At 44.1% G+C, this 26,384-nt stretch overlaps 1 protein-coding gene across 2 annotated transcripts; it reads right to left on the minus strand.

The window, feature by feature from the left end:
* Nucleotides 1-54: 54 nt before the first annotated feature.
* On the minus strand, nucleotides 55-23,105 carry Wdr59 (WD repeat domain 59). 2 transcript variants are annotated; one of them, XM_065232581.1, is made up of 6 exons: nucleotides 21,191-23,105; nucleotides 20,995-21,130; nucleotides 20,762-20,927; nucleotides 20,570-20,702; nucleotides 938-967; nucleotides 55-648 (listed from the first exon to the last, which is right to left on the minus strand). In XM_065232581.1, the coding sequence occupies exons 1-6, from the start codon at nucleotides 23,066-23,068 to the stop codon at nucleotides 100-102; spliced, it is 2,892 nt and encodes a 963-aa protein (XP_065088653.1). In that variant the 5' UTR covers nucleotides 23,069-23,105; the 3' UTR covers nucleotides 55-99. The 2 variants fall into 2 exon arrangements, with proteins under 2 accessions (XP_065088653.1, XP_065088662.1); XM_065232590.1 differs by lacking the exon at nucleotides 938-967.
* Between the last annotated feature and the right edge of the window lie 3,279 nt (nucleotides 23,106-26,384).

A 26,384-nucleotide genomic window follows, 5' to 3' on the forward strand; every position in this document is an offset into this window, starting at 1 on the left:
CGAAATCCTTCAAGGAGCTGACCGATTGGATTTCTTTCAGTATAAAATAAAACATTAATCGTATAACTAATGTATTCAAAAAGATCTCACAAACATAACTCAATTCAGGTTGCACAACGCTGAACTTTTCTGCAAACAATGGCACCCGCACCCGGTGGCACATTCGTCGTATTTGTCGAACCATATTCGCATGTGCTCGGTGTGACCACCGTGGCCGCAGTGAAGGCACGCGTTGGCAGCCCCTCGCACCGGAAGCCTACAAAGTGTACAATATAGCACTGGCTTTTTGCAAGTGGAACAAGCTGGCGATCCGATCCGGCAGCACAGAGGACACTCCGTTACGAACTCCACGCACCGCGGTGGATCCACATAGCTAGACAGATACTTTAGGATTTTTGTGCGAGTGACCAGCAATCCCCAGCGGTACAACATTTCCGCGTAGGCACGCTTGAAGTTATCATAGATATAACGATTGCTATCGCCCAACAGACTACGGTTGATGTCCCCTAGGCCGGCTATGCGACAATCGTCCAACGAATCCGACCACGAATTGCTCCGCAAGTGTTTCAACTGCTGAGCCAAGTTCCAGACGTTGTTGGAATTAGCACTGTCCACCGGCAGAATTGTATGGTACGGCGATCCACTTGGCTATAGTTTGGACGAAATAAGAGTAATCAATGCAACTAATGCTCGACAACCTCCACACTCAAACAACCTTATTCTTAAACTAGTCTCTGAACTAAGCAAGTTATGTTCATGCATATCCGTTAGGTGCCCGGAAAACGTGCAAATGCTGCGATGTTCAAATGTTTTAGTTTTAGTTCGCGCTTATGATCGCAATAATCTGATAAACTAAGTTAACTCGTTAATTGTAATGATAGCCTGATATTCCATATGCAACTGGGGAATGATTAAACCACTAAAAACAACCAATTACCTTGATTTTGCGCAGACCACTAAGAAAGTGCTATAAAGATGGGTGAAAAAAATAAATAAATCCAATGTAAAAGGGAGGGAATTGAAAATTATACCAACACAACACAGAAGGTTTTAGTTCATCGAAGAAATGTTAGCGTGTTAACAAATATCTAAGACCACATGGACTACTGCAGGAGGATGAATATATTTTCTTAACAGCTATGGAGTGCGCAATTTGCGAGGAGGAATAGTTATGAACGTAACATTATTATTCACATATAAGAAAGCAAAAATGATAATTGCCCAATACTTTTCGATTGGGCAGAATTGCGGGCATTTGGGTGGATTGATATCAAGACGAAACTTTGACCCAGCGTTGCCAGATTGTTTTAAAGCTCATCGATATCGAAGGTATTCAAAAATCGGTATTTATCGGTATTTACTATTTAATTAATCTTATATGTTTGCCGTTTTTGAAAGCAAAATTTTTAACAATGGAATTGCTTTGTTTAACGGCTTTCTCAGTCTTAAAACACTCTTTAATTTTTTAATTTAATTTTTAAAATTATCGTTCTCCTCAAATGGTGATCGAAATTGTGACCAAGTAGTTTTTTCAATTAAATATCATTAAATGAAACCAAAATATGGAAAATCAGCCACAACAACGACTAAACTATTGACGGCAAACAATATTTTCCCTTGAAAAAAGCTACAACCCATGGCCGAAATGTCGGGCAGATTACATCGTAGTCGTTGCAGCCGAGAAAGCCGTTAATCAAAGCAAAATTTTAGCTTCTGAACTATGATCGAAAAATTCCGGAGAAAACTCCGGGGAATGTTTGAATTAGCTTCTGAGTGGAGCTGAAAAACCATCCAAAGAAAGACGAAAGAAGCTCTCTTGGATGAAGTTCGAGAAAAGCTGGAAAAACATCCAGGGAATTTCCAAGACACGAATTGAGAAACTTGTGGCAAAAACTTAAATAAACTATCGGAAAAAAATCGAATGTCACATCCAAAGGAAGCCAGAAGAGTTTCGGAAACCCGAGGTAGATTTCCAGAAGTAGCCATTTCTATAAAAAGCCAGAATAAGCTCGGAAAAACCTGTCAATATAAGTCGAACAAAAAAAATCATTGGTCAAACTTCCAGAAAAAGACGAAAGAAATTTCTGGGAGAATTAACTGAACTTCCTGGAGACGCTGGCAGAAACTTCCTAAGGTAGATTGGAAGAAACGTCTGAAGAAAGCCGAAAGCCAGAGCGCTTACGGAACAGTCGAAAGAAACAAGGACATAATTCCGGAAGAAAGAGATTCCTGGGGGATAAACTAATGATCCAGAAAAGTTTCCTGATATTCATAAAACATCCCTGAAGACTTTGCAATTTCCCTGAATTTTTCGAAACATTCCTGAAGTGCACTTAGGAATATTCCATAACTCCTCGAAATTCCTTAAAAGTTCTTGTAATTTTTCTGAAATTAGGGGCTGTTTTTTGGAGTTCTCTGGTCATCTTCGAAGCGCTGGGAATTTCCATGATTCTAATGAGAATACCGGAATATCTCTAATCATCTCTGGTCTCTGGACTTTCTTGAAGATTACGAAATCTCTTAAGTGCTCTCACATTTTTTTTTAAATTTATTGTAACATCATCATTGAAGTTCTTCCCGATTTATTTTTTTATTTTTTAAAGTGATCGACACTGCCATTAACTTTCCATAAAATGTTCTCACAATGTTCTAATGTTCATGTAACTTTCCTTACGTTTCCTAAATTTGCATGAGCCTCTCAGGACATTGCTAAAGTTTTCGGAAATTGCCTAGGTTTCTCGGAACTCCTTTATAATTTCAGCAATTTCATTGAATTTCATTGATCTGTCCTGATGTTCTCTGAGCTTCACTAAAGTTCCTGAAAACCCTGAAGTTCTTTGAACTTGTGAAGTTTCCAAAATATTTATGATGTTTCCTTAAGTTCACTGGAGTTCACTGAACTTTTCTGAAATTTCCGGGTTTTCTAATTTCAACAGAAGTTTATAAAACTGTCTTTAATTAATCGAAACTAACACAAAAGTCTGGACTTTTCTGAAGCTTCCGAACTTCTTAAATGTTCCTGCAGCTAGTGTGGATCCGCAATAAAAATCTGATAGCATCATTGAAGTTCCGGGAAAGTTAAAAAAAACTGGCGGGAGTAGATGAAAGAATCATTCGAGTGAAGGCTGAAGAAGCTTCCAAGGTAAGGTGGAAGAAAATTCCATGGAAAGTTGGATGAAGCTTCAGAAAGTTAAAAAATAAATAAAAACGTCCGGAAATTAAATAATGTTTAAAACAGCAAAAAAGGTTATCTTCCATTTAATTCCACTTAATTAATTTTGGTATCCATGACAGATACGTATTTCGACTACAATGTGCAGTCTTCATCAGTGTCATTCCCACTAAAGAACTTATCAAGCCTTTGGGGATTTTCCTAATAATTTATAATTTCCTATAATAGCGAACTAGGACAACTTTTAAGGAAGGTACAAATCGGTTTTTTCATCTCTCTTTACCAAACTCCCCCTTTGGAGAGGGATGGTGAGGGGTGTCCCCCCCTCCCGCCACCACTGGCAAACACCCCTCACCTTCCCTCTCCAAAGGGGGAGTTTGGTAAAGAGAGATGAAAAAACCGATTTGTACCTTCCTTAAAAGTTGTCCTAGTTCGCTATTCTAATATCTATATACAATCTTCACACTGCCGTACTCTAACGGAACTATCAACTCTATGCTTTCATCTACTCCATCTATCGTATAAAAATTACCACTACAGTCTGTTATTTGAAATTAGCATCTTCAACTACAAAAAAATGGATTTCTTCGGGACCCAGTAGTCTTAGAGGAGTTACCTCTATGGTAGGGCCTAGCTTTGGTTTGAAATTTTTCAGTCATCGGCTCTTCTACGTCACTAGGCCTATCAATGAAATGAAATAAATTAATAGTTGGCCATTTTAGCGTGCGGGCCTATTAATGAATTGAAAAATTTCGTTTATCGGCCGTTTCGAAAATCGAGTTATTTTTAATGATTTTTCTCGATTATGCGGAACTTTCCTACATGATTAGTTATCAAGCGGTGCTAAAGAATGGCATCAAAACCCGATTTGTTTACGTTATGGACATAGGTCCATTTCAAATGTTAATCGAGATATTAGTTGTACACGCTATTTCAAAACTACCCAAATTTGGGTTCAATCCACCCAGATCGGTCAAATCTGAACCTACCCAAAAATGGGTAAACTGTGTTGGGAGTGACAAGTTGACATATTAACAACATTGACATGAATCCGATCGCTGTTGTTCATTTGTCAACTTTTCACTCCCAACACAGTTAACCCATTTTTGGGTAGGTTCAGTTTTGACCAATCTAAGTGGATTGTACCCAAATTTGGGTAGTTTTGAAATAGCGTGTACCTCTGGTACCGGGTTGTTCTAAAGCCCTCTAGTTAAAGTATGGACGACTGTCATCACAAAACTGAAAAAAGCTTTTCCATTCGAGCAAAGCGGTGCATTTTGACGGTTCGATTGGAACAACTTTTGACAGACGTCCATACTTTTACTGTAGGGCTTTAGGTCGTTCTGGAGGGCGTCCCGGACGTTCCGGGATCCCGTAGAGTTCTCGTGGCCCGTGGAAGCAAGGGCAGTTTATTAGTATGTGTTCGATCGTCATTGTTGTTCTGCAGGTGTCGCATCTTTGGCTGAAGTTTGATGTTCTCGAAGCTTCCATAAAGCTCTTAGTTCTATTGAAGATCTCGATTCTGCTCGGAACAAAATGGAATTCCCGTAAACACTTTTAAATTTCCCTGAAATTCTCTGGACTTCTACGGAGTTTCTGATATATTTCTGAAGGTGTCTGTACTTCCCCGAAATTCTCGGAACATCTTAAGGGTTCTCGATTCTTTTTCAGCACATCATGACACTATTCTTCTCAGTTCCAGATTGTTAAAAAAATCCAATTCTGTTTTTTTCGTCTAAATCTAGGATCACGAAGATTTTAAAAGCCCAATGTCGAAAAAATGTCATGGGCTAAGACTCTCAAAAAATGTCAAAGCCTCCGAACCTTGTAAATTTTATCATTTTTTTTATTTATTTATTTAACCACCATCTTTGACATTTTAGCCATAAACGCTGTCCATACTGGAGAGTTATAACATGTTATAACGGTTGTCAAAAAATTGCAACACAGAAACCACCATCAAGATAGCGCTATAACATGTTATAACTCTGTAGTCTGAACGTACTAATACAGACTGTTTAAAGCGACTTAAAACACTGTCCAGACTGAGCAGTTATAACATGTTATAACGGTTGTCAAATAATTGCAACACAGAAACCACCATCAAGATAGCGCTATAACATGTTATAACTCTGTAGTCTGAACGTACTATAATCCTATTCTTAAAAACTGGTCTACTTATATTAAAATCAAAAACATCACACTCATCATTAAACAGTCGGCGATTTGTTAGTGTTTGCAGTCCAATAAGTGCACATCTATGCTCGTACGGAGGTAAGCTATCTGGATTTGTCCATGGCAGACGTCGTAATGCAAACTTTATAAACTGTTTCTAGATTCTCTCGATGCGCAGTACATGAGCAGCATGATATGGAGCCCAAATTTGTACTCCATATTCAAAAACACTGCGGGCCATAGAGCAGTACAACGCTTTCAGGGCGTACACGTCGTCGAATCTAGCATGGAGTTGGCCTTTGCAACTGTCACGGATATGTGCTCGTTAAACCGTAGTTTACTGTCTAAGATGAGCTCAAGATCCAATAGCATTAACCCTTTCCAGCGGCGATTGATTCATAGAGTAATCAAAAATTATCGGAGAGTGAGAGCGGGTAAGGGTAATCACTTTGCATTTGGCAGCATTGGCTTGCATTCCATTCATCTGACACCAGGATGACAATCGCTCTATATCAGCTTGTAGTGCGCAACAATCCACGATCGATTTGATCACACGGTACAGCTTAGGATCATCCGCATATAGCAACCTACAGGAACTTAGCATATCACACAAGTCGTTAATAAACAGAACGAAAATGAGAGGTCCTAGGTGACTCCCTTGTGGAACCCCTGATGGTATATGGAATACCTCGGATCTGGAATCACGTACCTTAACGAAAGCCTTCCTAGATGATAAGTATGATTTCAATCAACAAACGATCCACGGTGGAAGACCAACCCTAATAAAAAATAACCATAAACGAACGTTAACCCAAATCATTGAACTATTCCACAAATGGTTTGGATGATACTCAGAACACGTCGTTAAGCAAATTAACCATACAATTTTTATTAGGGAAGGCGGTTCAGCTTCATAATGGCTAGGTCGTGAGGGACTTTGTCAAAAGCCTTAGAGAAGTCGATGTAAACGGAGTCCACTTGCTGACGCTTCTCGATGCTACCTATAAGAGTGTTCGTGTAAGTCATCAAGTTAGAGACTGTCGAGCGCTTTTTCATGAATCCATGCTGAAACTCTGAGATTATGGGTTGAACAGCTGGATACAACTTCTCATGCAGAAGACTTTCGAGAACTTTGGCCAAGCAGTTCAGGATCGAGATAGGTCGGTAATTTTCCACTTTGTGCATGTTACCGGACTTGAAGATTGGTGTAATTGAGGCGAGCTTCCAGGCATCCGGAAAAACGCCATCCTTAAGCGATCGATTGAAAATAGACATAATAGGAGTGACCAACGATGCTGCACAGTTCTTGACGAAAGACGGTGGACTACGGTCCGGGCCTGGACCTTTCGATGGATCGACTGAGCAAAGGGCTTTGAGAATAGCGTCTTGACTGAAGATGAGCTGCTGCAGGTGAATGTCGTATCTTGGTAGCTGATCAATGTATTGCTACGGTGGAGGAGTTTGATCGGGTTCGAAAACACTTCGGGAAAAGTCAGCGAAAAGGTCAGCATAAGCGGTGTCGGTGGTGGAGCTTCTACTAGCGTAGGTGACGTCCACGGGAATACCAGCTGATCTTTTCCGAGAGTTGATAAAAGACCAGAACGACGATGGATTTTCCTTGAAACCCCTCTGGAGGTTGTCGACGTACTCACGAAAGCGAGCTTCTATCAAACTATTATACTCTGCTTCTACTAGCAGCACCGTATACTTGTTTGCTGCGGTCCGAGAACGAAAGTAACGTTTTCGAGCTTTACGCAGACGGTTACGCAGATTACGCAATTGCGGATTCCACCAAGGTTGTTGGAATTGCAACGAGAATTGCAAACAAGATTTTCGTGTCTTCACCGGAACAATATCTTGGATTACTTTATAGATGTTGTCGTAGAATACGGAGACGGCGGCATCAATGGTGGGTTGGTCAAGTATTTGTACCCAATCCAAGGTGGCAATCCTCGTTGTTCTGGCAACACGGACCGTTCCGCCTCGCGATCGGCCGATGAGGCGAGAAGCGGTTTGGCCGATGAGGCGTGACAAGGTGACAGGTGAAGTAGAAGTGACAGGTGAGAAAGAGATAGAAAAAATAGTTAGAAGTTGATCGGACAGAAGTCGTGCAGGGAGAAGTAAACAAATAGAAAAGAAAGGTTGAAGTTTAGTTGAAAAGTAGATTGAAATTTAGAGCGTGTTTGTTAGAAAAGGAGTGAAAATAATTAAACGACCGCAGTTTAATACACCAGGTTAGTTCAACATACAAAAATTGAAATACATTTAGAACAAAGAATCAAATTACAGTTTTTTACGACACAAAGAGGAGGTTAGTCGATGATAGACGAATCGACAAGATAGATTGGCAGACAGGTAAAACATGCAGAAAACGTTGGGAATAAATAATATTAATGCGCTTAATTGTGTCAGGCATAGTATCGGAAGCGAGGTTGGAAAGACAAGGAAAGTTTAGAGGAGGAAAACAAACTAAAATTGTGAGTAATACTAACACTAAAACTCATGAAAATACTGTACTAACTCGAATGAATTTCTCATAAAATTGCAGTTTGATCTACCTGCAAGAAAAGGTTGATTCAAGAACGGTTTGTTTATTCGATCCGAACAGAATCAAAAATTTTATAATCGGATTACCTTCGGAATGGCTTTTCCTCCTTCCAAGGACGAGCAATGTCTGTTTTGCTCCATGTCAGAGTCGACGTCGGAGGACGTAGATTGGGTCCAATGCGGAAAGTGTGAACATTGGGCTCATTTTTCTTGCGCGGGTGTTGACCAGGAGGTAGCGAAATCCAATTGGTATTGCCCACAGTGTGTCCCAACGAGTGTTCAGCAGTTGAAGATTCCAGACGCAGGAGGCAAGAAGCGAGGTAGCAAGAAGTCCGGCCAAAAGAGCGATGGAGGGTCTGATCAGGGAGCTGGTTCCGATGTTGATCCAGTTGAAAAGCAGTTGGAAGAGGAACAGCTCGCCAAGGAGAAGGCCTTTGCGAAGCAAATGGAAGTGCGGAAGAAGTTACTCGCTCGGCAGAAGGCGTGGAACGAAGAAAAGCTGAAGCAGGAACGGGAGATGCTTGAACTGGAATCCCAGGCCCGGCGAGAAATAGAGATGCAGCAGTTGGACTACGAGCAGAGAATGTTGCAGGCTCAACTGGCTGCGGAGCAGAAGTTTTTGAAGGAACGGGAGGCAATCCGGCTGCAGGTCAACAGCAGCATCAATAGAATTAAAGCGCTGAAGGATCAATATGGCGCTATTGGTGGATCTTCGAAGGACGGTCCGGAGCAGAAAAGGCAGCCGGAGCAGAAAGGGCAGCTGGAGTTGCAGAAACAGAAGAAGATAGCCGAAAAGCCAGTGGGTACGGATTCTCGAGGAGCGTACCCGAAAAGGGAGGACCGACATGGAATGGAGTCGGGTTCTAGAAAAACCGATAAGCAGAAGAAGATGAAGGAGGTGCCTGCTAAAGATCGGGAGGCCGAATCAAGTGATGAGGGTCAAATCCGCGACTCGTCGGAAGACCGTGCGAGCAGCGACTCGTCAGAAGATTGTGGAAGCAGCGACTCGTCGGAAGATCGTGCGAGCAGCAAGCGACCTGGCAGTGTGCGTGGTAACGGAGCTGGTGACGGGTCGGGGCGAACCGGCGGTCGAATCTCGAGGGATCAGCTGGCCGCTAGAAAAGCGATTTCGCATCACCTTCCAAAATTTCGTGGAGAACCGGAAGTTTGGCCGCTGTTTATTAGCAGCTTCGAATATACGACGGAAGCATGTGGGTTCTCAAACCTGGAGAACTTGAAGCGACTGCAGGACTGTTTGCAAGGTGACGCGCTCGAAGCAGTGAGGAGTCGGCTCGTTCTGCCGAATTCCGTTCCGAACGTGATTTGTGACCTACGGAATCTATTCGGAAGGCCGGAGAAGCTGCTGAAGTCGCTGCTGACGAAAGTGAGGAACGCTCCAGCGCCGAGAGCTGATCGACTGGAGATGTTCGTTAAATTTGGGATTACGGTGAAGCAGTTGTGCGACCATCTTGAGGCTGCGCGACTCAACGATCATCTTAATAACCCGATGCTGGTACAGGAGTTGGTTGACAAGCTACCACCGAGTTACAAACTGGATTGGGTGCGGTACAAGCGAGGAAAGGAAGATAGTCCGCTGAGGATGTTCACGGATTTCATGACTGAAATAGTATCCGACGTGTCCGAGGTGACGGAGTTTTCTACGCTGTCGGTGAACGAGCGAGCGTCGCATGGGCGAGAGAATCCTAGAAAGAAGGAGTTTGTGCATATGCACGACTCTGAGCAGAAGCAGAGCGAAGAACTACGCAGAGAGGTGGTCAGCCGTCCTTGTTGGATTTGTAGGCGGACGGATCACATGATCAAGAGCTGCGGTGAGTTCAAGCGGATGAATATCGCAGAACGGCTAAAAGAAGTGGAGAAGCAGAAACTCTGCGGAGTCTGCCTCAACAAACACGGTGGAAATCGATGCTTCTCAAAGATCCGATGTATGGTGCGGAATTGCCAAGGCAACCACCATTCTCTTTTGCATCGGGTTGAAGAATCGGTGCAATTGCAGAGAGCAAAATCAGATTGCATGGTGATTTTCCGGATGATGCCGGTGACACTTCATGTTGGTAAGCGGCAGTACGACACCGTCGCCTTCCTGGACGAAGGATCGTCTGCTACGTTGGTGGATGATGGGGTGGCCAAACGGCTGAAGGCAGAAGGGACTCTCGAGCCGCTGATAGTCACGTGGACCGGAAACATCAACCGGTATGAGAACGATTCCCGTAGTGTGGAAATGATGATGTCGGCGAAGGGATCTAAGGAAAAATTTCCGCTATTCAACACACGAACGGTGTCCGAGTTGCAGCTACCGCAACAGGATGTACGGTATCATGACGTGGTGAACCGGTATTCGCATCTTACTGGAGTGCCGGTGAAAGATTTTCCGTCCGGACTGCCGATGATTCTGGTCGGTTTGGACAACCTCCATCTTTTCGCGCCGTTGGAGTCACGGGTTGGGAAACCGAACGAACCCATCGCCGTGCGGTCGAAAATGGGATGGACAATCTATGGTTCCGAGAAGCTGAAGCCTAGCGTGAAGACTTACCTGAACCTCCATTCTGTCACACCGGTAAGCAATCAAGAGCTCCATGATTTGATGCGGGAGCAGTACGTGTTGGATGAGACGGCGATTACATCGTTTGCCGTACCAGAACCGGCGGAGGAGAAGCGGGCTCGAGAGATTCTCGAAACAACAACGAAACGAATTGGCGATCGTTTCGAGACGGGTCTGCTGTGGCGAGAAGACGTGCGGTGGTTTCCTGACAGCTATCCGATGGCCATGCGAAGAATGAAAGCACTTGAACGAAATCTAGAGAAGGATCCAGCGTTGAAACGAAATGTGTGCCAACAAATTAAGGACTATCAGCTCAAGGGATACGCACATAAGATCAGCGTAGCAGAACTTGAAACACCAAGCTCGGCGGTTTGGTATCTGCCAGTAAATGTGGTGCGAAACCCAAAGAAACCTGAAAAGGTTCGCCTGGTGTGGGACGCTGCAGCATCGGTTGGAGGAGTCTCGTTGAACTCGCAGTTGTTGAAGGGGCCGGATATGTTAGTTCCTCTTCCGAAAGTTGTCAGCTGCTTTCGGGAGGGTCCGGTTGCATTTGGAGGAGACATCCAAGAAATGTATCACCAAATGAAAATCCGAGCTGAGGACAAGCAAGCGCTCCGATTTTTGTTCGGAACAGACCCAACAGGGGCACCGCAAGTGTACGTGATGGACGTGGCCACTTTTGGCGCTACGTGCTCGCCTGCTTCAGCGCAATTTGTAAAGAATCTGAACGCGGAACAATTTGCGGAAGAATTCCCTGAGGCAGCAGCAGCGATTATAAAGAAGCACTATGTGGACGATTACTACGACAGTGTGGACACCATCGAGGAAGCGATCCAAAGAGCCAAGGAGGTGAAACACATTCACTCGAAAGGAGGATTCCACATACGTAACTGGATGTCGAACTCGGAGAAGTTTCTAGAGGAGCTTGGGGAGCGCACCGCAAACGCAGCAATTCACTTGACCCGGGATAAAGACACGGAATACGAGCGTGTACTGGGGATCGTGTGGAATATGATCGAAGACGTCTTCTGTTTCGCAAAAGATTCGAAATTAGAGCAGCTGAAAGTCCTCCGAGGAGAAGAACGTCCGACGAAGCGAATAGTACTCAGTATCGTGATGGCGCAGTTTGATCCGGTGGGTTTCCTCGCACCAGTCACCATTCTGGGAAAAATGTTAGTACAAGACCTGTGGCGGATTGGTTGCCAGTGGGATGACATCGTGGACGACGCATCGTTCAAGAAGTGGAAACGGTGGACGAACATCCTGATGGACACTCAAGCCTTCAAACTACCACGCAGCTACTTCGGCAGTGCGCGATCAGATGAGATCGATGACGTGCAGCTGCATATCTTTGCGGATGCGAGCGAGACGGCCTACGGATGCGTGGCGTTTTTCCGAGCCGTTGTACGAGGAGATGTGATGTGCGCCATGGTGATGAGTCGAGCGAAGGTAACACCATTGAAACAGCTGTCGATTCCGCGTTTGGAGCTTATGGCAGCGGTACTCGGTGTACGACTATCACAGACAGTGCGCGAAAACCATACCTTCTCCATTAGTCGAGTGGTCTTCTGGGTAGATGCGGAGGTGGTGCTATCGTGGATTCGATCCGATCAGCGCCGCTACAAGCAGTTTGTCGGTTTCCGTATCGGAGAGATCCTGATTTCCACGAGGATTGCAGACTGGCGGTGGGTACCGACGAGATTGAACGTGGCAGACCAGCTAACGAAGTGGGGCAAGGATCCGGAAATACATCCGAACAGCTCGTGGATAAAAGGACCGCAGTTTCTGTACAGCCGTGAGGAAGAGTGGCCGAAGAAGAATCTACCGCCGGCGAACACGACGGAGGAACTCCGGGTTCATCTCCTACTGCACGATGTGAAGGTGTCAGCGAATTTGGTAGATGCAGACCGCTTCTCGAAGTGGACGGTGTTGGTTCGGACGATGGCGTGTGTATTTCGTTTCGTGTCGAACTGCAGGCGAAAGTTCAAAGGGCTGCCTATCGAGACATTGCGGGCGACGAGCGAGCAGATGAAGGTGCAAAAGTCAACCACGATGGCGAGTATTCGCATACCGTTACAGCAGAACGAATACGAACAAGCAGAGCGGTGCCTCCTAAAATCGGCGCAGTCGGAGAGTTTCATCGATGAATTGAAGGTGCTGTCGAGAAACAAGGAGCGTTCGGTGAATCAGTGGCTGCCAATCGAGAAGTCAAGTCCTCTGTATAGGCTGACTCCCATGGTCGATGAAGATGGACTGATTCGAATGGAGGGTCGTGTGGAACGAGCAGAATTTTTACCGTTTGATCTGCGATTTCCAGTGATTCTGCCGAATGACCATCGGATTACGAGATTGATAGTCCAGCACTACCACGAGAAAAGTGGCCACGGGTACCGCCAGGCGGTGAAGAACGAACTGAGGCAGTTGTACTATATTCCACACATAGATGCAGTTGTCCGGAAGGTGTCAGCGTCCTGCGTGTGGTGTAAGGTGAATCGGTGTCGTCCTGAAGTTCCAAGGATGGCCCCGCTGCCAGTACAGCGAGTCACACCGAATCTTCGAGCCTTTAGCTACGTCGGTATCGATTACCTGGGACCATTTGATGTGACCATAGGACGCAGAACGGAGAAGAGGTGGATTGCGCTGTTTACGTGCATGGTAACACGTGCCGTGCATTTGGAGGTGGCACACGGGCTGACCACTCAGTCGTGTTTGATGGCGATATACCGGTTTATGGGTCGCCGGGGCTGGCCGATTGAATTCTTTTCGGACAACGGGACGAACTTGCGAGGAGCCAGTAAGGAAGTGGTGGAGGCTGTGCACGGCATTACAGACGACTGTGCAGACCAGTTAACAAACGCGAGAACGAAGTGGACGTTTAATCCTCCCGCTGCACCCCACATGGGAGGTGTTTGGGAGCGCCTGGTCCGCTCTGTGAAGGAAGCGCTGACAGCACTCGACGATGGAAGGCGACTAACGGACGAGATCTTGCAGACAGCAATCGTTGAAGCGGAGGACATCATCAATTCCCGTCCGCTCACCTACGTGTCGCAGCAGTCCAACGAAGTAGAAGCGCTCACCCCAAATCACTTCTTGAGGGGAGCGTCACCAAACCAACCAAGTGGCACTCTTCCACCTCCCCATCCTGCCGTGGCCCTTCGAGATGCGTTCCAGCGTTCGCAGCAATTGGCCAGCGTGATGTGGGAGCGGTGGATTAAGGAGTACGTGCCGTCGTTGAACCAGAGGACGAAGTGGTTCGGTGAGACACGACCATTGCGAGCAGGAGACCTGGTGTACGTCGTGGAGGGAGCAAATAGAAAGTGTTGGATCCGCGGAGTGGTGGAAGAGCCCATCGTATCCGGTGACGGTAGGATCCGTCAAGCGTGGGTGCGTACCAGCACCGGACGATACAAGCGAGCGACAGCGAAACTGGCCGTGATGGAGTTGGTTGAGGGTAACCCTGAGCCGGACGTGACCCCTCGGACAGAGTTACGGGCCGGGGAATGTTCTGGCAACACGGACCGTTCCGCCTCGCGATCGGCCGATGAGGCGAGAAGCGGTTTGGCCGATGAGGCGTGACAAGGTGACAGGTGAAGTAGAAGTGACAGGTGAGAAAGAGATAGAAAAAATAGTTAGAAGTTGATCGGACAGAAGTCGTGCAGGGAGAAGTAAACAAATAGAAAAGAAAGGTTGAAGTTTAGTTGAAAAGTAGATTGAAATTTAGAGCGTGTTTGTTAGAAAAGGAGTGAAAATAATTAAACGACCGCAGTTTAATACACCAGGTTAGTTCAACATACAAAAATTGAAATACATTTAGAACAAAGAATCAAATTACAGTTTTTTACGACACAAAGAGGAGGTTAGTCGATGATAGACGAATCGACAAGATAGATTGGCAGACAGGTAAAACATGCAGAAAACGTTGGGAATAAATAATATTAATGCGCTTAATTGTGTCAGGCATAGTATCGGAAGCGAGGTTGGAAAGACAAGGAAAGTTTAGAGGAGGAAAACAAACTAAAATTGTGAGTAATACTAACACTAAAACTCATGAAAATACTGTACTAACTCGAATGAATTTCTCATAAAATTGCAGTTTGATCTACCTGCAAGAAAAGGTTGATTCAAGAACGGTTTGTTTATTCGATCCGAACACTCGTGTTAACAACATCGAAATCACATTGTGCAAAATTATACTCACTGCGGGCTGCTGGGTACGGAAGCGGATGATCTCTCGAACGGGAGTCAACTTTTAGAACCAACGGCTTGTGGTGACAATCAACTTTCATAATTGCAGAGGGTGGTTCAAACAGCTCGATGCCATCGGAGTCACTGACAAGAACCAGGTCAAGAAGCTTACCATTCGTGTTCACCAGATCGTTGATTTGCTTCAATCCAGCAGACAGTATGGACTCCACTACAGCGAGTTCCTGTTCTGATGAAGCATTGGGAAGCAGAAATCAACAACCCAAGCTAGATTTGGCAGATTGTAATCGCCCACTACTATGGTTGTATCGTGAGGGTTCGCCATATCAAGGAGCTGTTGTACGGACTCAGCGTGTTTGGTGTAAATGTCGGGCTGACTGTTTGGCCGAGCTGAAGTGTAAGGCTGTGCATGTTGTGGGCGTTGCTCATTGGACCAGAATCTATGTGCAGTACCGGTTTCCATAAATTCTGGGTTCTCCTATCATCTTCAACGAACTCCCGAAATTCGATACCTTGTGGTCAAGACGTCGCTTTTGTCTTCATTTCGAGATTGACTCCAACCTTGAATGAAACGAAGGACAGTGCTGACAAAGGCCGTCCTAGTTTCAGGGCTTTGGCAACAACTTCATCCGTATTCAAACAATCTTTGGCAAGTTTCTCGATGTCTGCCTCCGATACATCTGGTGATATTTTTGTTAGATACAGCCAGAACTTGTCGTCGGATCTACTCATTGGGGCTGATGTCACGTTGAGAGTTGATTGACCTGTGCCACGTAAAACTTTGTTTGGCTGATCGGATGCCGATGATTCGTCGTCACGGGGTCTCTTTGGCGTTTTTGGATTACCAAACGTGAACATTCGAGGAGAAAGAGGAGATAGCACTGCTGGAGAGAGCTTGTTGAATCCACCCGGGATCTCCTGCCTAATTTCGGCAATTAGGCTATCTTTTATCTCATTCTTGATCTCCTCAATTATTTTTTGGTACGTGTCGTTGAGTTCGATCGCAGCCGCGTTCGTTGATGTCATAGCGTTTATTATTTTTTAAAGATTTCCTTTAGTAAATATCACGGTGTGTTAAAACATTTTCATGCTCCGAGATCTTCGTATGAAGTTCATGATTTATAAAACAATTTCTTAATTTAATTCCCATTCCGCCTGATAGCCCGATACCATATAATTCTGTTAATTTGTTAAATCTGGTGATTTGAAATCATAAGGGGCTGTTCATTTACTAGGTAGACAGGTTTTTGTGATGCTTGACCCCCCTCCCCCTGCGTAGACAATTGTCCATACAATTTTTTAAAATTTGTATTAGCCGTGGATAATTGTCAACCCCTCCTAAACTGTCTACGTAGTTTATGAGCAGCCCCTAAGCGGAATCGAGCTTAAAAAAAAATCAAAATGATTCGAAATAGGGGAAATGTCGGCTTCGGCAATACCTTACCCTATTATCGTCAGGGGGTAAACAAAGTCCTAGAGCGCTCAAATTTGGCCAGTACATGCTCTGAAACAATGTATCCACATGCCAAAATAGACCTATCAAGGACTTTGTTTACCCCCTGACGATAATAGAATAAGGTATTGCCGAAGCCGTCATTTACCCTATCTATGGTATCATTTCAACCCTTACTTTCGTTTTTTGCTGATTAGTAACAGCTGGGAAATTTCTGGGTGTGCGTGGGCCAGATTTGGATTTTCAGATATAATCCTAAATAGGATTTAATACTCTAGTAACCTCAAGTCCGTGCTCTGTCACAATGTTTCATTGTGATTAATCAACACTCAAAGGGGTAAAATATCAAATTTGGGGTGAATATGAAAGAAAGGGAACTTGGAGTGTAGAGCGCACTGCCCACTGGACGATTCTGAAGCCTGGCCAAGTGAGTGGGGTATGGGTTTATTTGATTGAACGTCATTTCCAATGTATATATTGATACATTCAAACTATTGGCATTTGAGATAAGACAGAGATAGAATGCGGAGGGCCCGCTTAGGGGAAGCGTAACCCATGTTATGGTTTCCATTTATTAAATAGTTCAGATAGGCTGGAAATGACAGGTTCATAGTGAGAAAATGTACCATATGGGACCCGTTCACTGATCAAAATCAGATTTACATCGTCAGACCCTGCCCAAAAATAAGGGGATTGACGATGTCTTGTCAAGTTTTATTTTGAATTTGCGTTTTGCATTTAATACTCTAGTAAATCTCGCGTCCGTGCTCATTCACAACAGTGTGATGTGTCAATACTCACTGGGTTATATGTCTTAGACCAGTTCCAGATTAGTTTGCTATTAATATCTTCTGCATCGCAGTTCGCGATAGATTACTAAATATGGGTTCTCTTTTCCGACCATAATAGGGAAGGGGGTGAGTTAAACGTTGCGATATGAGAGCGAATAGAGGCAAATAAATAGGGAAGACAACACCATGACCCAAATAAGTAACCAATGCATGCGGCTCACACTTAACTTGTTCTATTTCTTTCTTTCTTTCTATCATGTACTAATATTAACTGCCTGAGGACAAATGGGAACACGACCAGAAGTTCAATACGAGAAAAGTAGCGAGAAAATTCGAACAAGAAAAGAAGAATTAAACTTGCACCGGCAAGAGGAAGCAGACAGAAAGGATCATGCCGGTTGGAGACAGCCAATGTATACTGGACGAGGCTTGTATCTAGGAAAAGTCGTATGTGCAGGAAACCGTAAGTAGGATAAGAATCGTAAAAGGTGTGTGCTTGCTTGATAAGATCCTAACTTTACTTTAAATACACGGTAGGAATCGAATATCCATTTATGATTAAGGTTTTGCCCATTTTTCAGTGGGAGTGGCAATACTCATTGATGAGTGATTTATCGTACCCATTTATTAGTAACTGTTAGCAGCTAATGATTAATTGATTTACCTATTTTAGAATTACCTATACTTCACATCTGAACCTCATTTTCTTCAATTACTACTCCTTCCCAGCACACACCTTATATGGATCGCTAACCTTTATTTAGTTTCAGCATTTTCGACATTATAATCAAAAGGTGAGTTTTAAAAGTATAATTACCATGCATATAGATAAGTTAATGTACCAGAACCTGGACGGACACGAGCCTACCCAGGGGAGGACCCGGATACGACCACCCATGTGTGTCTAGAGTATCGCACGAGCTGACGAGTGCAACGGGAAGGACAGTAGGTGTATAGACTAGGGGGTTGGTCCCTAGATAAGCCTTCTTAGCGGAAGGCACAGCCTATGCACTGAACAATTACAAATACAATTAGTAACAGCTGGGAAATTTCTGAGATTTAAGCGAGAAATCCGGGAACTTATATGAAAAATGACTGGCCACCCTGCTACAGTAAATGGACAAAAATCTTCCAAACCTGCTCAACAACCACGTCTGGAACGCCGGGTAAAGCAGGTGCATAAGAACGCCTATCAATGGTTGTTGGGTTCTGCCCTGACTGGCGATTTGCGACCTCTGTGCACCTGAACTCCGATTCTTACTTCCACGCGGTGCCCGGTGGGATTGCTGGCGGTGATATTTGCCGTCAGTAATGCGAACAAGAACGGGGGATCATCGTTGTCACCAAAGCACTACTGTCAATACATCGGTAGTGCCCGTGATGACGATGACAGAGCAATAAGGTTATAGCCAACTCTCTAAGGCTGTGTTCCATTTGGTGAATTTTTACTTAAATTTGACAGATGGAAAATTTTCAAATAAACCTGCACGGTTAGAAAAAAGTACCCAAAATTAAGTTCTTTTCACTCATCTCGGCACTATAGTGCAGGAAGCCAAAAGTAGGTAAAGCGGGTCAAAGTAATTTTCATTTACTTGTCTGCAGTTCGTATGGAATTTTCCACTGGCTTTTTAACCAAAAGTAAGTTAGTTGTACCCAACAGTAGGTAAATATGATTATACCCAACGTTGGGTTCCCACACTTTACTACCCTTGTTGGGTAGTTTTGCTCCTCCGTTTTTGACAACATTAGAAGGAGAAAAGGAGACAAACTAGTCAAAAGTAGGTAAAAGTGAACTGGCCGTTGGGTACTTTTTTCTTACCGTGTGCTATTCCAGCAGACTTATTTCTGATAGACAAGGAATAAATTTTGACAGACGCTTTCTCGAAAATCGGCCGATCAACAACAGAGGGATTTTCGAACATCTTAATTTATTTTCGAAGTGTCAAATCTAAGTGAAAATTTTCCAAATGGAACACAGCCTAAGTAGCCTGTGATTATCGCTACCTGGGGATGCTAACCGGCTCGGTCTGGTTACGGCTTGGCCGTCCTGAATGAACTATTTCCACCTTCTCAAGGTGGTTTGTTTAAAAAGACGTTAATAAATGGAAGCACGTCTTGAACGATTGGATTCTTGAGAAAAACGTTTGCAAGATATCGGATTTGTAGCCAATTTTGCAGTAGCATGTTCCAACAGTTTTGTGAGTAGGTATTCTGGTGTCATTCACATTCGTACCGCTCCTTACCATCCACAAGCGGAATGGGTTGTGGACACACTCAAGCATTCAGTTCAGAAAATCACAGCCGGGGAAGGCGTACCACCAACTTAAGCTCTGTAGACATTTCTCCAATTGTATCGTTCAACACCAAGTACCATTTTGTAAAGATAATCTCCAGCAGAAGTGATGTTTGGTCATCCGATAAAGACCGCACTCTCGAGCTATCCCGACTAGCAAAAGCTACACCACCACAACCTGCAGTAACAACTTTTAAGGCCGGCATGCTTGTCTGCACGAAGGTTCACAGCAATTCAGGAAATTGGAAATGGCAACCTGGAACGATAATTGAAGCCATTGGTACGGTGCATTTCAATGTTCTTCTGGATCAAGCGTCGGGTCGAAGAAAGCTCATTCGTGCTCACGCAAATTATTTACGACCTGGGTACGATGACAAGAAGCGGCAGTCTGAAATCCAATTACCGTTGGAAACTCTAATAGCTGATTTTGGATTACCAACTCCGTATTTGTAATATAACATACCCTATTGTATCTTGACAAAATACCATTTCATGTAGATTATATTGAAGTATTGTAAGTGAACACAATTTATATAAACAGTTGGTAGTTCTCAGGAGAACAAGAATGAACATCCGGTCAAGTATGTATATAAACTCTAAGCACCCTATTGTAAGCTCTTTGATGTCCGAACCGTTGACTAATAAATACCAAAAGAAGAACCTCGTGTGTTTGTGAGTATTGATACATTTGAAAGACATAACAGTTTAAGACATAACAGTATTCAGAACCAAACTCCAATGTCAGTTCTAACGCTGTCGATGTATAAGAAGATAGTCAAAACGATACATTGCGTATGACTACACCTACTCTTCTTGCCTTAACACCAGTAGCAGTTCTTCAGCACTATGTTTCCGTTACACCTCTACCAGCTAGATGTTCCAGACCACCCAGGAGATTGGAGGAAAACATCCGGCACTGAACTAAAGGGGGCGATGCTTCCTTCAGCTGCGCAACCAAGTGCCATGCTCTCGATTGCGCTACAGTTGTCAGCGAAGAAAGAAAAATCAATCATTCAGTTACAAGCCTTTGTTCCAAGCAGACGTTTAAATAAACTCTTAACCGTTAAAGAACAAATAGTTTTACTTGTAGCACAGAATTCCATAGCTTTCGCTTCGTGATTATTATCCATTTTTGGGTGTCAACGAACTACTTATTGATGAGAATTGTTTGCACTCTCTGCACTAATTCAGCGAACCCCCATTTTAAACAGATTATTCTAAGTAAAACCACCAAAGTATACCATATGTACCATGAGATAAGAACATTACCAACGGGAACTTCTACTCAAAGCTAGCTACCAAAAGCCAATAAAACAACACGTACTACTGTAACATCACTACACCGATTGGCAACAAGCCCCAGACAAGTACTTACGCTCTGATTGACGGATTTACTGCTGGAACTGGAACTACGAGAAAGTTCGTACAGCGATGGACAGTGCCGTCCGAATGCGCAGCACAACATCGCTGCCGTTTGGATGTCGTAGATTTTGGCAAAGTGGTTTATTCTAGTGTGGATAAAAGCTATCAATGTGAGTAGTGTTCATCTATGGTTACGATTACTTACAGCGATTCGAGTAGACTCTTAGCGAAAGGATTCTGCGAGCACAGCATGTCGTCGTCCGCATCGAAATCGGTGTTGGGTTGAGCGATCATTTCGGCCAGAGACCAACACTGCACCAGATCCGGTCGGCCGTACTTTTCGGCAACTTCCTTGTTGTGGCGGCACATTTCTGCGTAGTGGATTGTGGGAAATTGTATCGCCAATGCGGCGTAAGAAAATTACCTCAACTCAATTACCTGCCACATTCGTTGTATTGACGATGTAATTCTCGGCCAGTTCTTTACTTACGTATAAAATTTTCGATACATCGTAAACGTTGACCGTGGCGACGCAAACTTTCGGCTGTGTCCCTCGATTGCGTGATGATTTTTGCTGTGTAGAATTTTAAATTAATAGGCATTTCCCATGACCTATCTCAATACCCAGACTTACCCTATCGTAAACATAGAACGACGACGCACTAGGATCCCGATGGGCGTACAAAATCGGCTGTGATCCCATCACGTTTCCCAAATAGCCACCACTGAGCGCAGACAGTGCCCTCGGCGTCGTATTCTGGTGCTTCAGGCTGATCCTCTTGGTATTCAATGGTCTCGAGAAGGTTACCAGTATTCCAACTTGACTGAACCGTGCACCGGAAGTCTTCGGAAAGGGAATGCAGGCATCGTGCAGGGCACTGCTCAGGGCGCCTTCCAACCGAGGTGATTGCAACCGCAGATGTTTGTCTCCATTGCTGGAGGATTTCTTCAGCTGAGTCACCAACGCCCGAAGGCATTGCTCGAGACAGGGTCGTCCCTTTTTCACACGCTGACTAGCAGTCGCACGGAGGACCCTCATAAGAGTCACCGAAAGACTATCGTCTATGGAAGTTCCCTGGCAGTAGGTGAATTCCGGACCGAAACCATTGTTCGGGTATTGCGGTGGAAAGTTTATTTGAAGCATGATGACATACCCGTTGACGGAAATTCGCACCGTTGCAGTTCTTTTCACTGGATCCAGGACTTCGATGTCAATGTGCGGAATATTTGGATTGAGCAGAGAAAACTCATGTTGCAATGAAACGGAAGGTTGCTTCTCTCGTGTGGGGCTTTTCAAATTATTTCCCGAATTGACTCGCGATAGACTTCCACCCTCCTCAATGATCAGCCCATCGTCCTCCTCCATTGGGTAGCGTTCGCAGAGTTTTCGAATTTCTTCATCTACTCTCCAAATGCGCATAGTTTGATCCCGTGACCACGTGATCAGTTCTGGATCCGTTCCATCCAAGCTCGTTCGTCTCCAAGCAAAATCCAGCACAACATCCGTATGACCGGTTAGCGAACAGATGGGAGCGTCCTGTCTAGAGTTGTTCCACATCAACAAACTGTGCTCACCTCTTCCCTGATGCGGAACGCTAATCGTCACCAATCCGTCCGCGAATGGCGTGTAGCGGGCTCTCCAAACCGGACAAGACGTCGTAATAATTTTCTCAGCCCTTCTCGGATTATTTATATCAAAATATTTTACGGTCCCATCCTGACTAGCCGTCGACAGACTAGTTTCGTGATCGTGACTCCAATTGATACCATGAATCCTAGACAAATGGGCCGTTATGTACTGAATCGGACACGACCCTTTTCGCTGGTCCCAAATCCTCAAATCACCATCATGCGCAGTCGCAACCAAATTTCCCGATACCCTATTGAATCCGACCTGACTTGCCCCGGACATGCAAACCGCATTCAACGACAGCACCGGCTTCCTCGGATCCCGCAAATCCCACAAATGCGTGAACGTATCAATCGAGCAACTCGCCAGCAGATGCGGTATCTTCGAGTGCCAATCAATGTCCGTTATCATCCGGGTATGTGCCCTCAGAGAATGCTTAATTGTTGGCTGTCCCGATTCCCATGTCAGCACCTCAATTGTCTGACTCGTTGCGATAGCGCAGTACTCCTGGCTTTCCTTGCAGATAGCCCATTCAGCTGCCGAAACTTCATATTTCCACGGCCGAGGAAATTTACTCAGTCCCCCGGGACTGCCTCCATTGCCATCGTCTCTACTCAACATCACCGGAGAATCGTGCATTTCGTAATCTTTTATCGATTGCAATGCCAGCTGACGCCGTCCAGCCAGCAAGATCCAGGACCCTGTCCAATCGACGGACATAACATTTGCCTGCAGATCACGATACTCACGGACCCAAGCGCTGCGTCGCGACGGACAGCACACGGAATCCATTCCAGCGGCATTTGATCCACCAACGCTCGAAGGGCCTATGCCGCCACCAGGAACCAGGAAGCGAGGAGCTTCGGTGAATAAAGATAACATTGCAGTGACTTCACTAGATTATTGAAACATTTTTACACCAAAATAACCGGAAATTCACAGGAATGCACGGCTTGAAAACAATTTAGTCTGATAGCAAAATAATCACAGCAGAGTTCGATAAAAATCATAAAAATACGACTGTAGTTATTTTTGTTTTTGTTTTTCTAATGATAATGACAGTTACTGATAAGCAGGTTAAGCAAGGGTTCAGTCGATTACACCGCTCGCGATGTTGCCGCAATTTTTGAGTCACGGGCGATTCAAATATATATACCAAATTTAAATCGCTGAAAGTCAGCAAAATTTCGCTGATTTTAGGCTTCATGAAACATCAGCAAACTTTCCTGCAACATAATGCTGCTGATACTTCCAGCAATTAGGGGTATTGGGGCTATTGCATATTCGTAATCTGCATTGAAAATGGAACCGAAATCCAAAATTTAATAATTATTTTATTCATTCATTCGATTTCACCACATTCAAAGAGACGTAACTCTTTTTCCTCAATGGATCATTGAAGATGCTGAGGTTTTGACAGCACCGTACTGTGGCTACCACAGTATTTTACATTGGATCGTCCGTATACAGTAGCGCCAAATGCAAGCTGTGGCGGGTTCAAAACTCAGCCATCTAAAATGATCCATCGTCGTTTACTGCCGCTCTTCGCATGTCGGTCACATGGCCGTTTTTGACAAAACTGAGTTTTCAATGCAAATGGTAGCCAATCATCGGGCGTCTCACTTTTAAAATGCTTATTCACGATGTATTTAATTTAAAAAAAAATGCATTTAATTTCCATCGTTTACATCAACCATTCAGTGGGATGTTAACGTCAAAACAAAGCAAAATATACAAACAAAACATGAAAAGAAAAATCGTCTATATCCACACGATTTCGGTGAACTAGAGAATTTATATGCTGCGCTGCCAACGGAGGTTCCCAGGGAGTTTCGACGGTGTTTCCACGAATTGTCGTCGGAGGAGCTTCGGCCAGTGAAGAGTTTGGATACTGCCAACGGGATTTTCTTTCGTTCTCGGTGGAGGAGGTTCTGCATGATTTCTTTTGGAGACGGTTCTAGATGCTGCAAACGCAGATTCTAGGAAAGTTTTTCTTGTTCGTCGTTTGACTAAATTACGTAATTTACGAATAACTTTTGACTAAATAAATAACAATTACAATTGATCATTTTAGATGGTCAAGTTTTGAACCCTCAACAACATGCTTTTGGTGCTACTGTATATGAACGATCAAATGTAAAATACTGTGATAGCCACAGCACAGTTCTGTCAAAACCTCTGCTTTTTCATTGATCCATTACATCAAGATTACAAATGCGAAAATACAAAATTTCGATGGCATTCTCTTGCGTTCATGGCGGACGAGGTTCCACACGGTTTCGGTGTCGATTTCTGATGCTTCCAGCGGAGATTCCAAATAATTTCGACGGAGTTTTCTCAGCGGAGGAGGATCTGCACGATTTCGGTGGAGGTTTCCGATTTTGTCAGTGAAGGTTCCAGGCAGTTTCGATGCAGTTTTCTGGTGTGCACGGTCGAGAAGTACGATTTCGGTGGATATTGTCGGTGCTAACAACGGATGTTCCAGGAACATTCTAAGTAATTTTTTCGTGTTTTCGGTGAAGGAGCATCCACAAGATTTTGGTGAAGATTTGCTATGCTGCCAACGAAGGTTCAACGGAATTTTGACGGGGTTTTCTCCCGTTCTCGGTGAAGCGGGCTTAGCACGATTTCGGAGGAGGTTTTCGATGTTGACACTGGAAGTTCCGGAGGCAGCTTCTGCACGATTTCGTTTGAGATTTTCGTTGCTACCGGAGGAGGTTGCAGGGAGTTTCTAGTAAGTTTATGCGTGCTCACGGTGGAAAGAATACCATAGCATGATTTCGGTGGATATTTTGTATGTTACGGATGTTCCGGGGAGATTCGACAGTGTTTTCAAATGTTCACGTCGGATAGAGTTCCGTGCGATTTTGATGGAGATTTTCGGTGCTGTCAACGGAGGTTCCAGTGGATTTCATCAGAGTTTATTGCGTCCGATGCTCCCATTGGTTACAGTGAATTTCGACGGCTTTTTCCGCATTCTCGGTCGAGGAGCTTCAGAATTTTATTTCTCGAGTCAGGAGTGTGGATTTGAGCGAACCGATGTGAACAACAACATGTTTTGGTAGGAACTGTCACTTAGAGCATCACGCTACAAAAAATGCACTGAGAAAATGCAATTAATTTTTTTGTTTCTGGTCAAAATGCATTTTTTTTTGTTATAATAAATGCACCACAAGTGATCTGCTCCTAGTAATCATCAATATTTTCATAATACTGGATGAAATTGTTATGGTCATTTTGCTTTAAATCTTGATTAAATAATCGAGATGTAAGTAAATGGGTTCGAAAAAATATCGTTCTGCTCAGAAATCGAAGCCCTTTCAGATGATGACGTATAGTAATCGAAATATTTTTCAAAATTAATGAACCCAATTTAAATATTCTTAGATTTGCGCAGTTAGACATCAGATTCAGCTATCAATTTGCCGCAACGTGTCAGTTCCGGATCTAATGTGGATGGCCCTTGACGTATTTAGGGTATCATCAAAACCATTTGTGGAAAAGTTCGACTATTTGGGTTATTGTTCGTCTATGGTATTTGTTTATTAGGATAAGCCCTCGGGTAAGCCTACTTGTCAGATTGAAAACTAGTTAGAGCCAAATCGATTTCGGTTAGGCATCTTGATGTCATTTGTGACAACTGTCAAACTCGCCGTTTTTGTTCCGCTTCCGCCCACATTGCATTTGGGCCTTGATCGAGGCCTTGATAGTGAACGACATTTCGACAGTGAGTATGCATAAGGGCCTATCCAGCTTTCCATGCTCGGTAATGGCAGTCTGTTTATATGAATAAATGTATCCTTCACTGTGCTTTTTGACACTAACTGGAGGGCGTGTGTTGTTCCATTTTCTTCTGTTCCTGGGATAGGGAAAGGGAGGGGTCAAAATCCGAACATCCAGATAGCGTCAAAACGCACAGTGAAGGATACATTTATTCAAACCAACAGGCCGCCATTACCGAGCATGGAAAGCTGGATACGCGATGATCGATTCTCTTCGTCGATTTTCTCTTTTGTTAATAACTTGCTGGATTTAACGTTTCTCGGTGCGTTTGCTTTTGTTTTTGATAGCCAATAAAACCTTTTACTACTCTGCATTGAACAAATTCTAGAAAATTGTTTCGCTTAGCTGTAGCCGAGGTTGTAGCAATGCAAAGAGAAAATCGATGAAGAGAATCGATCATCGCGTATTCGCCCTT

The sequence above is a fragment of the Ochlerotatus camptorhynchus genome, unplaced genomic scaffold (assembly GCF_037179485.1).
Source record: "Ochlerotatus camptorhynchus isolate MF236.1 unplaced genomic scaffold, CSIRO-AGI_Acam_v1.1 ptg000036l, whole genome shotgun sequence".
Classification (NCBI taxonomy): domain Eukaryota; kingdom Metazoa; phylum Arthropoda; class Insecta; order Diptera; family Culicidae; genus Ochlerotatus; species Ochlerotatus camptorhynchus.

Bases quoted from the DNA above. Each gene is read 5' to 3' on its own strand.
- Wdr59 (XM_065232581.1), bottom strand. From the start codon at position 23,068: ATGTTATCTTTATTCACCGAAGCTCCTCGCTTCCTGGTTCCTGGTGGC. The intron at 20,703-20,761 runs GTAAGTAATCGT...TATCCACACTAG, and splicing joins AAGAGTCTACTCGAATCGCT to AATAAACCACTTTGCCAAAA. The intron at 968-20,569 runs GTAAGTACTTGT...CCATCTTTATAG, and splicing joins GTAAATCCGTCAATCAGAGC to CACTTTCTTAGTGGTCTGCG.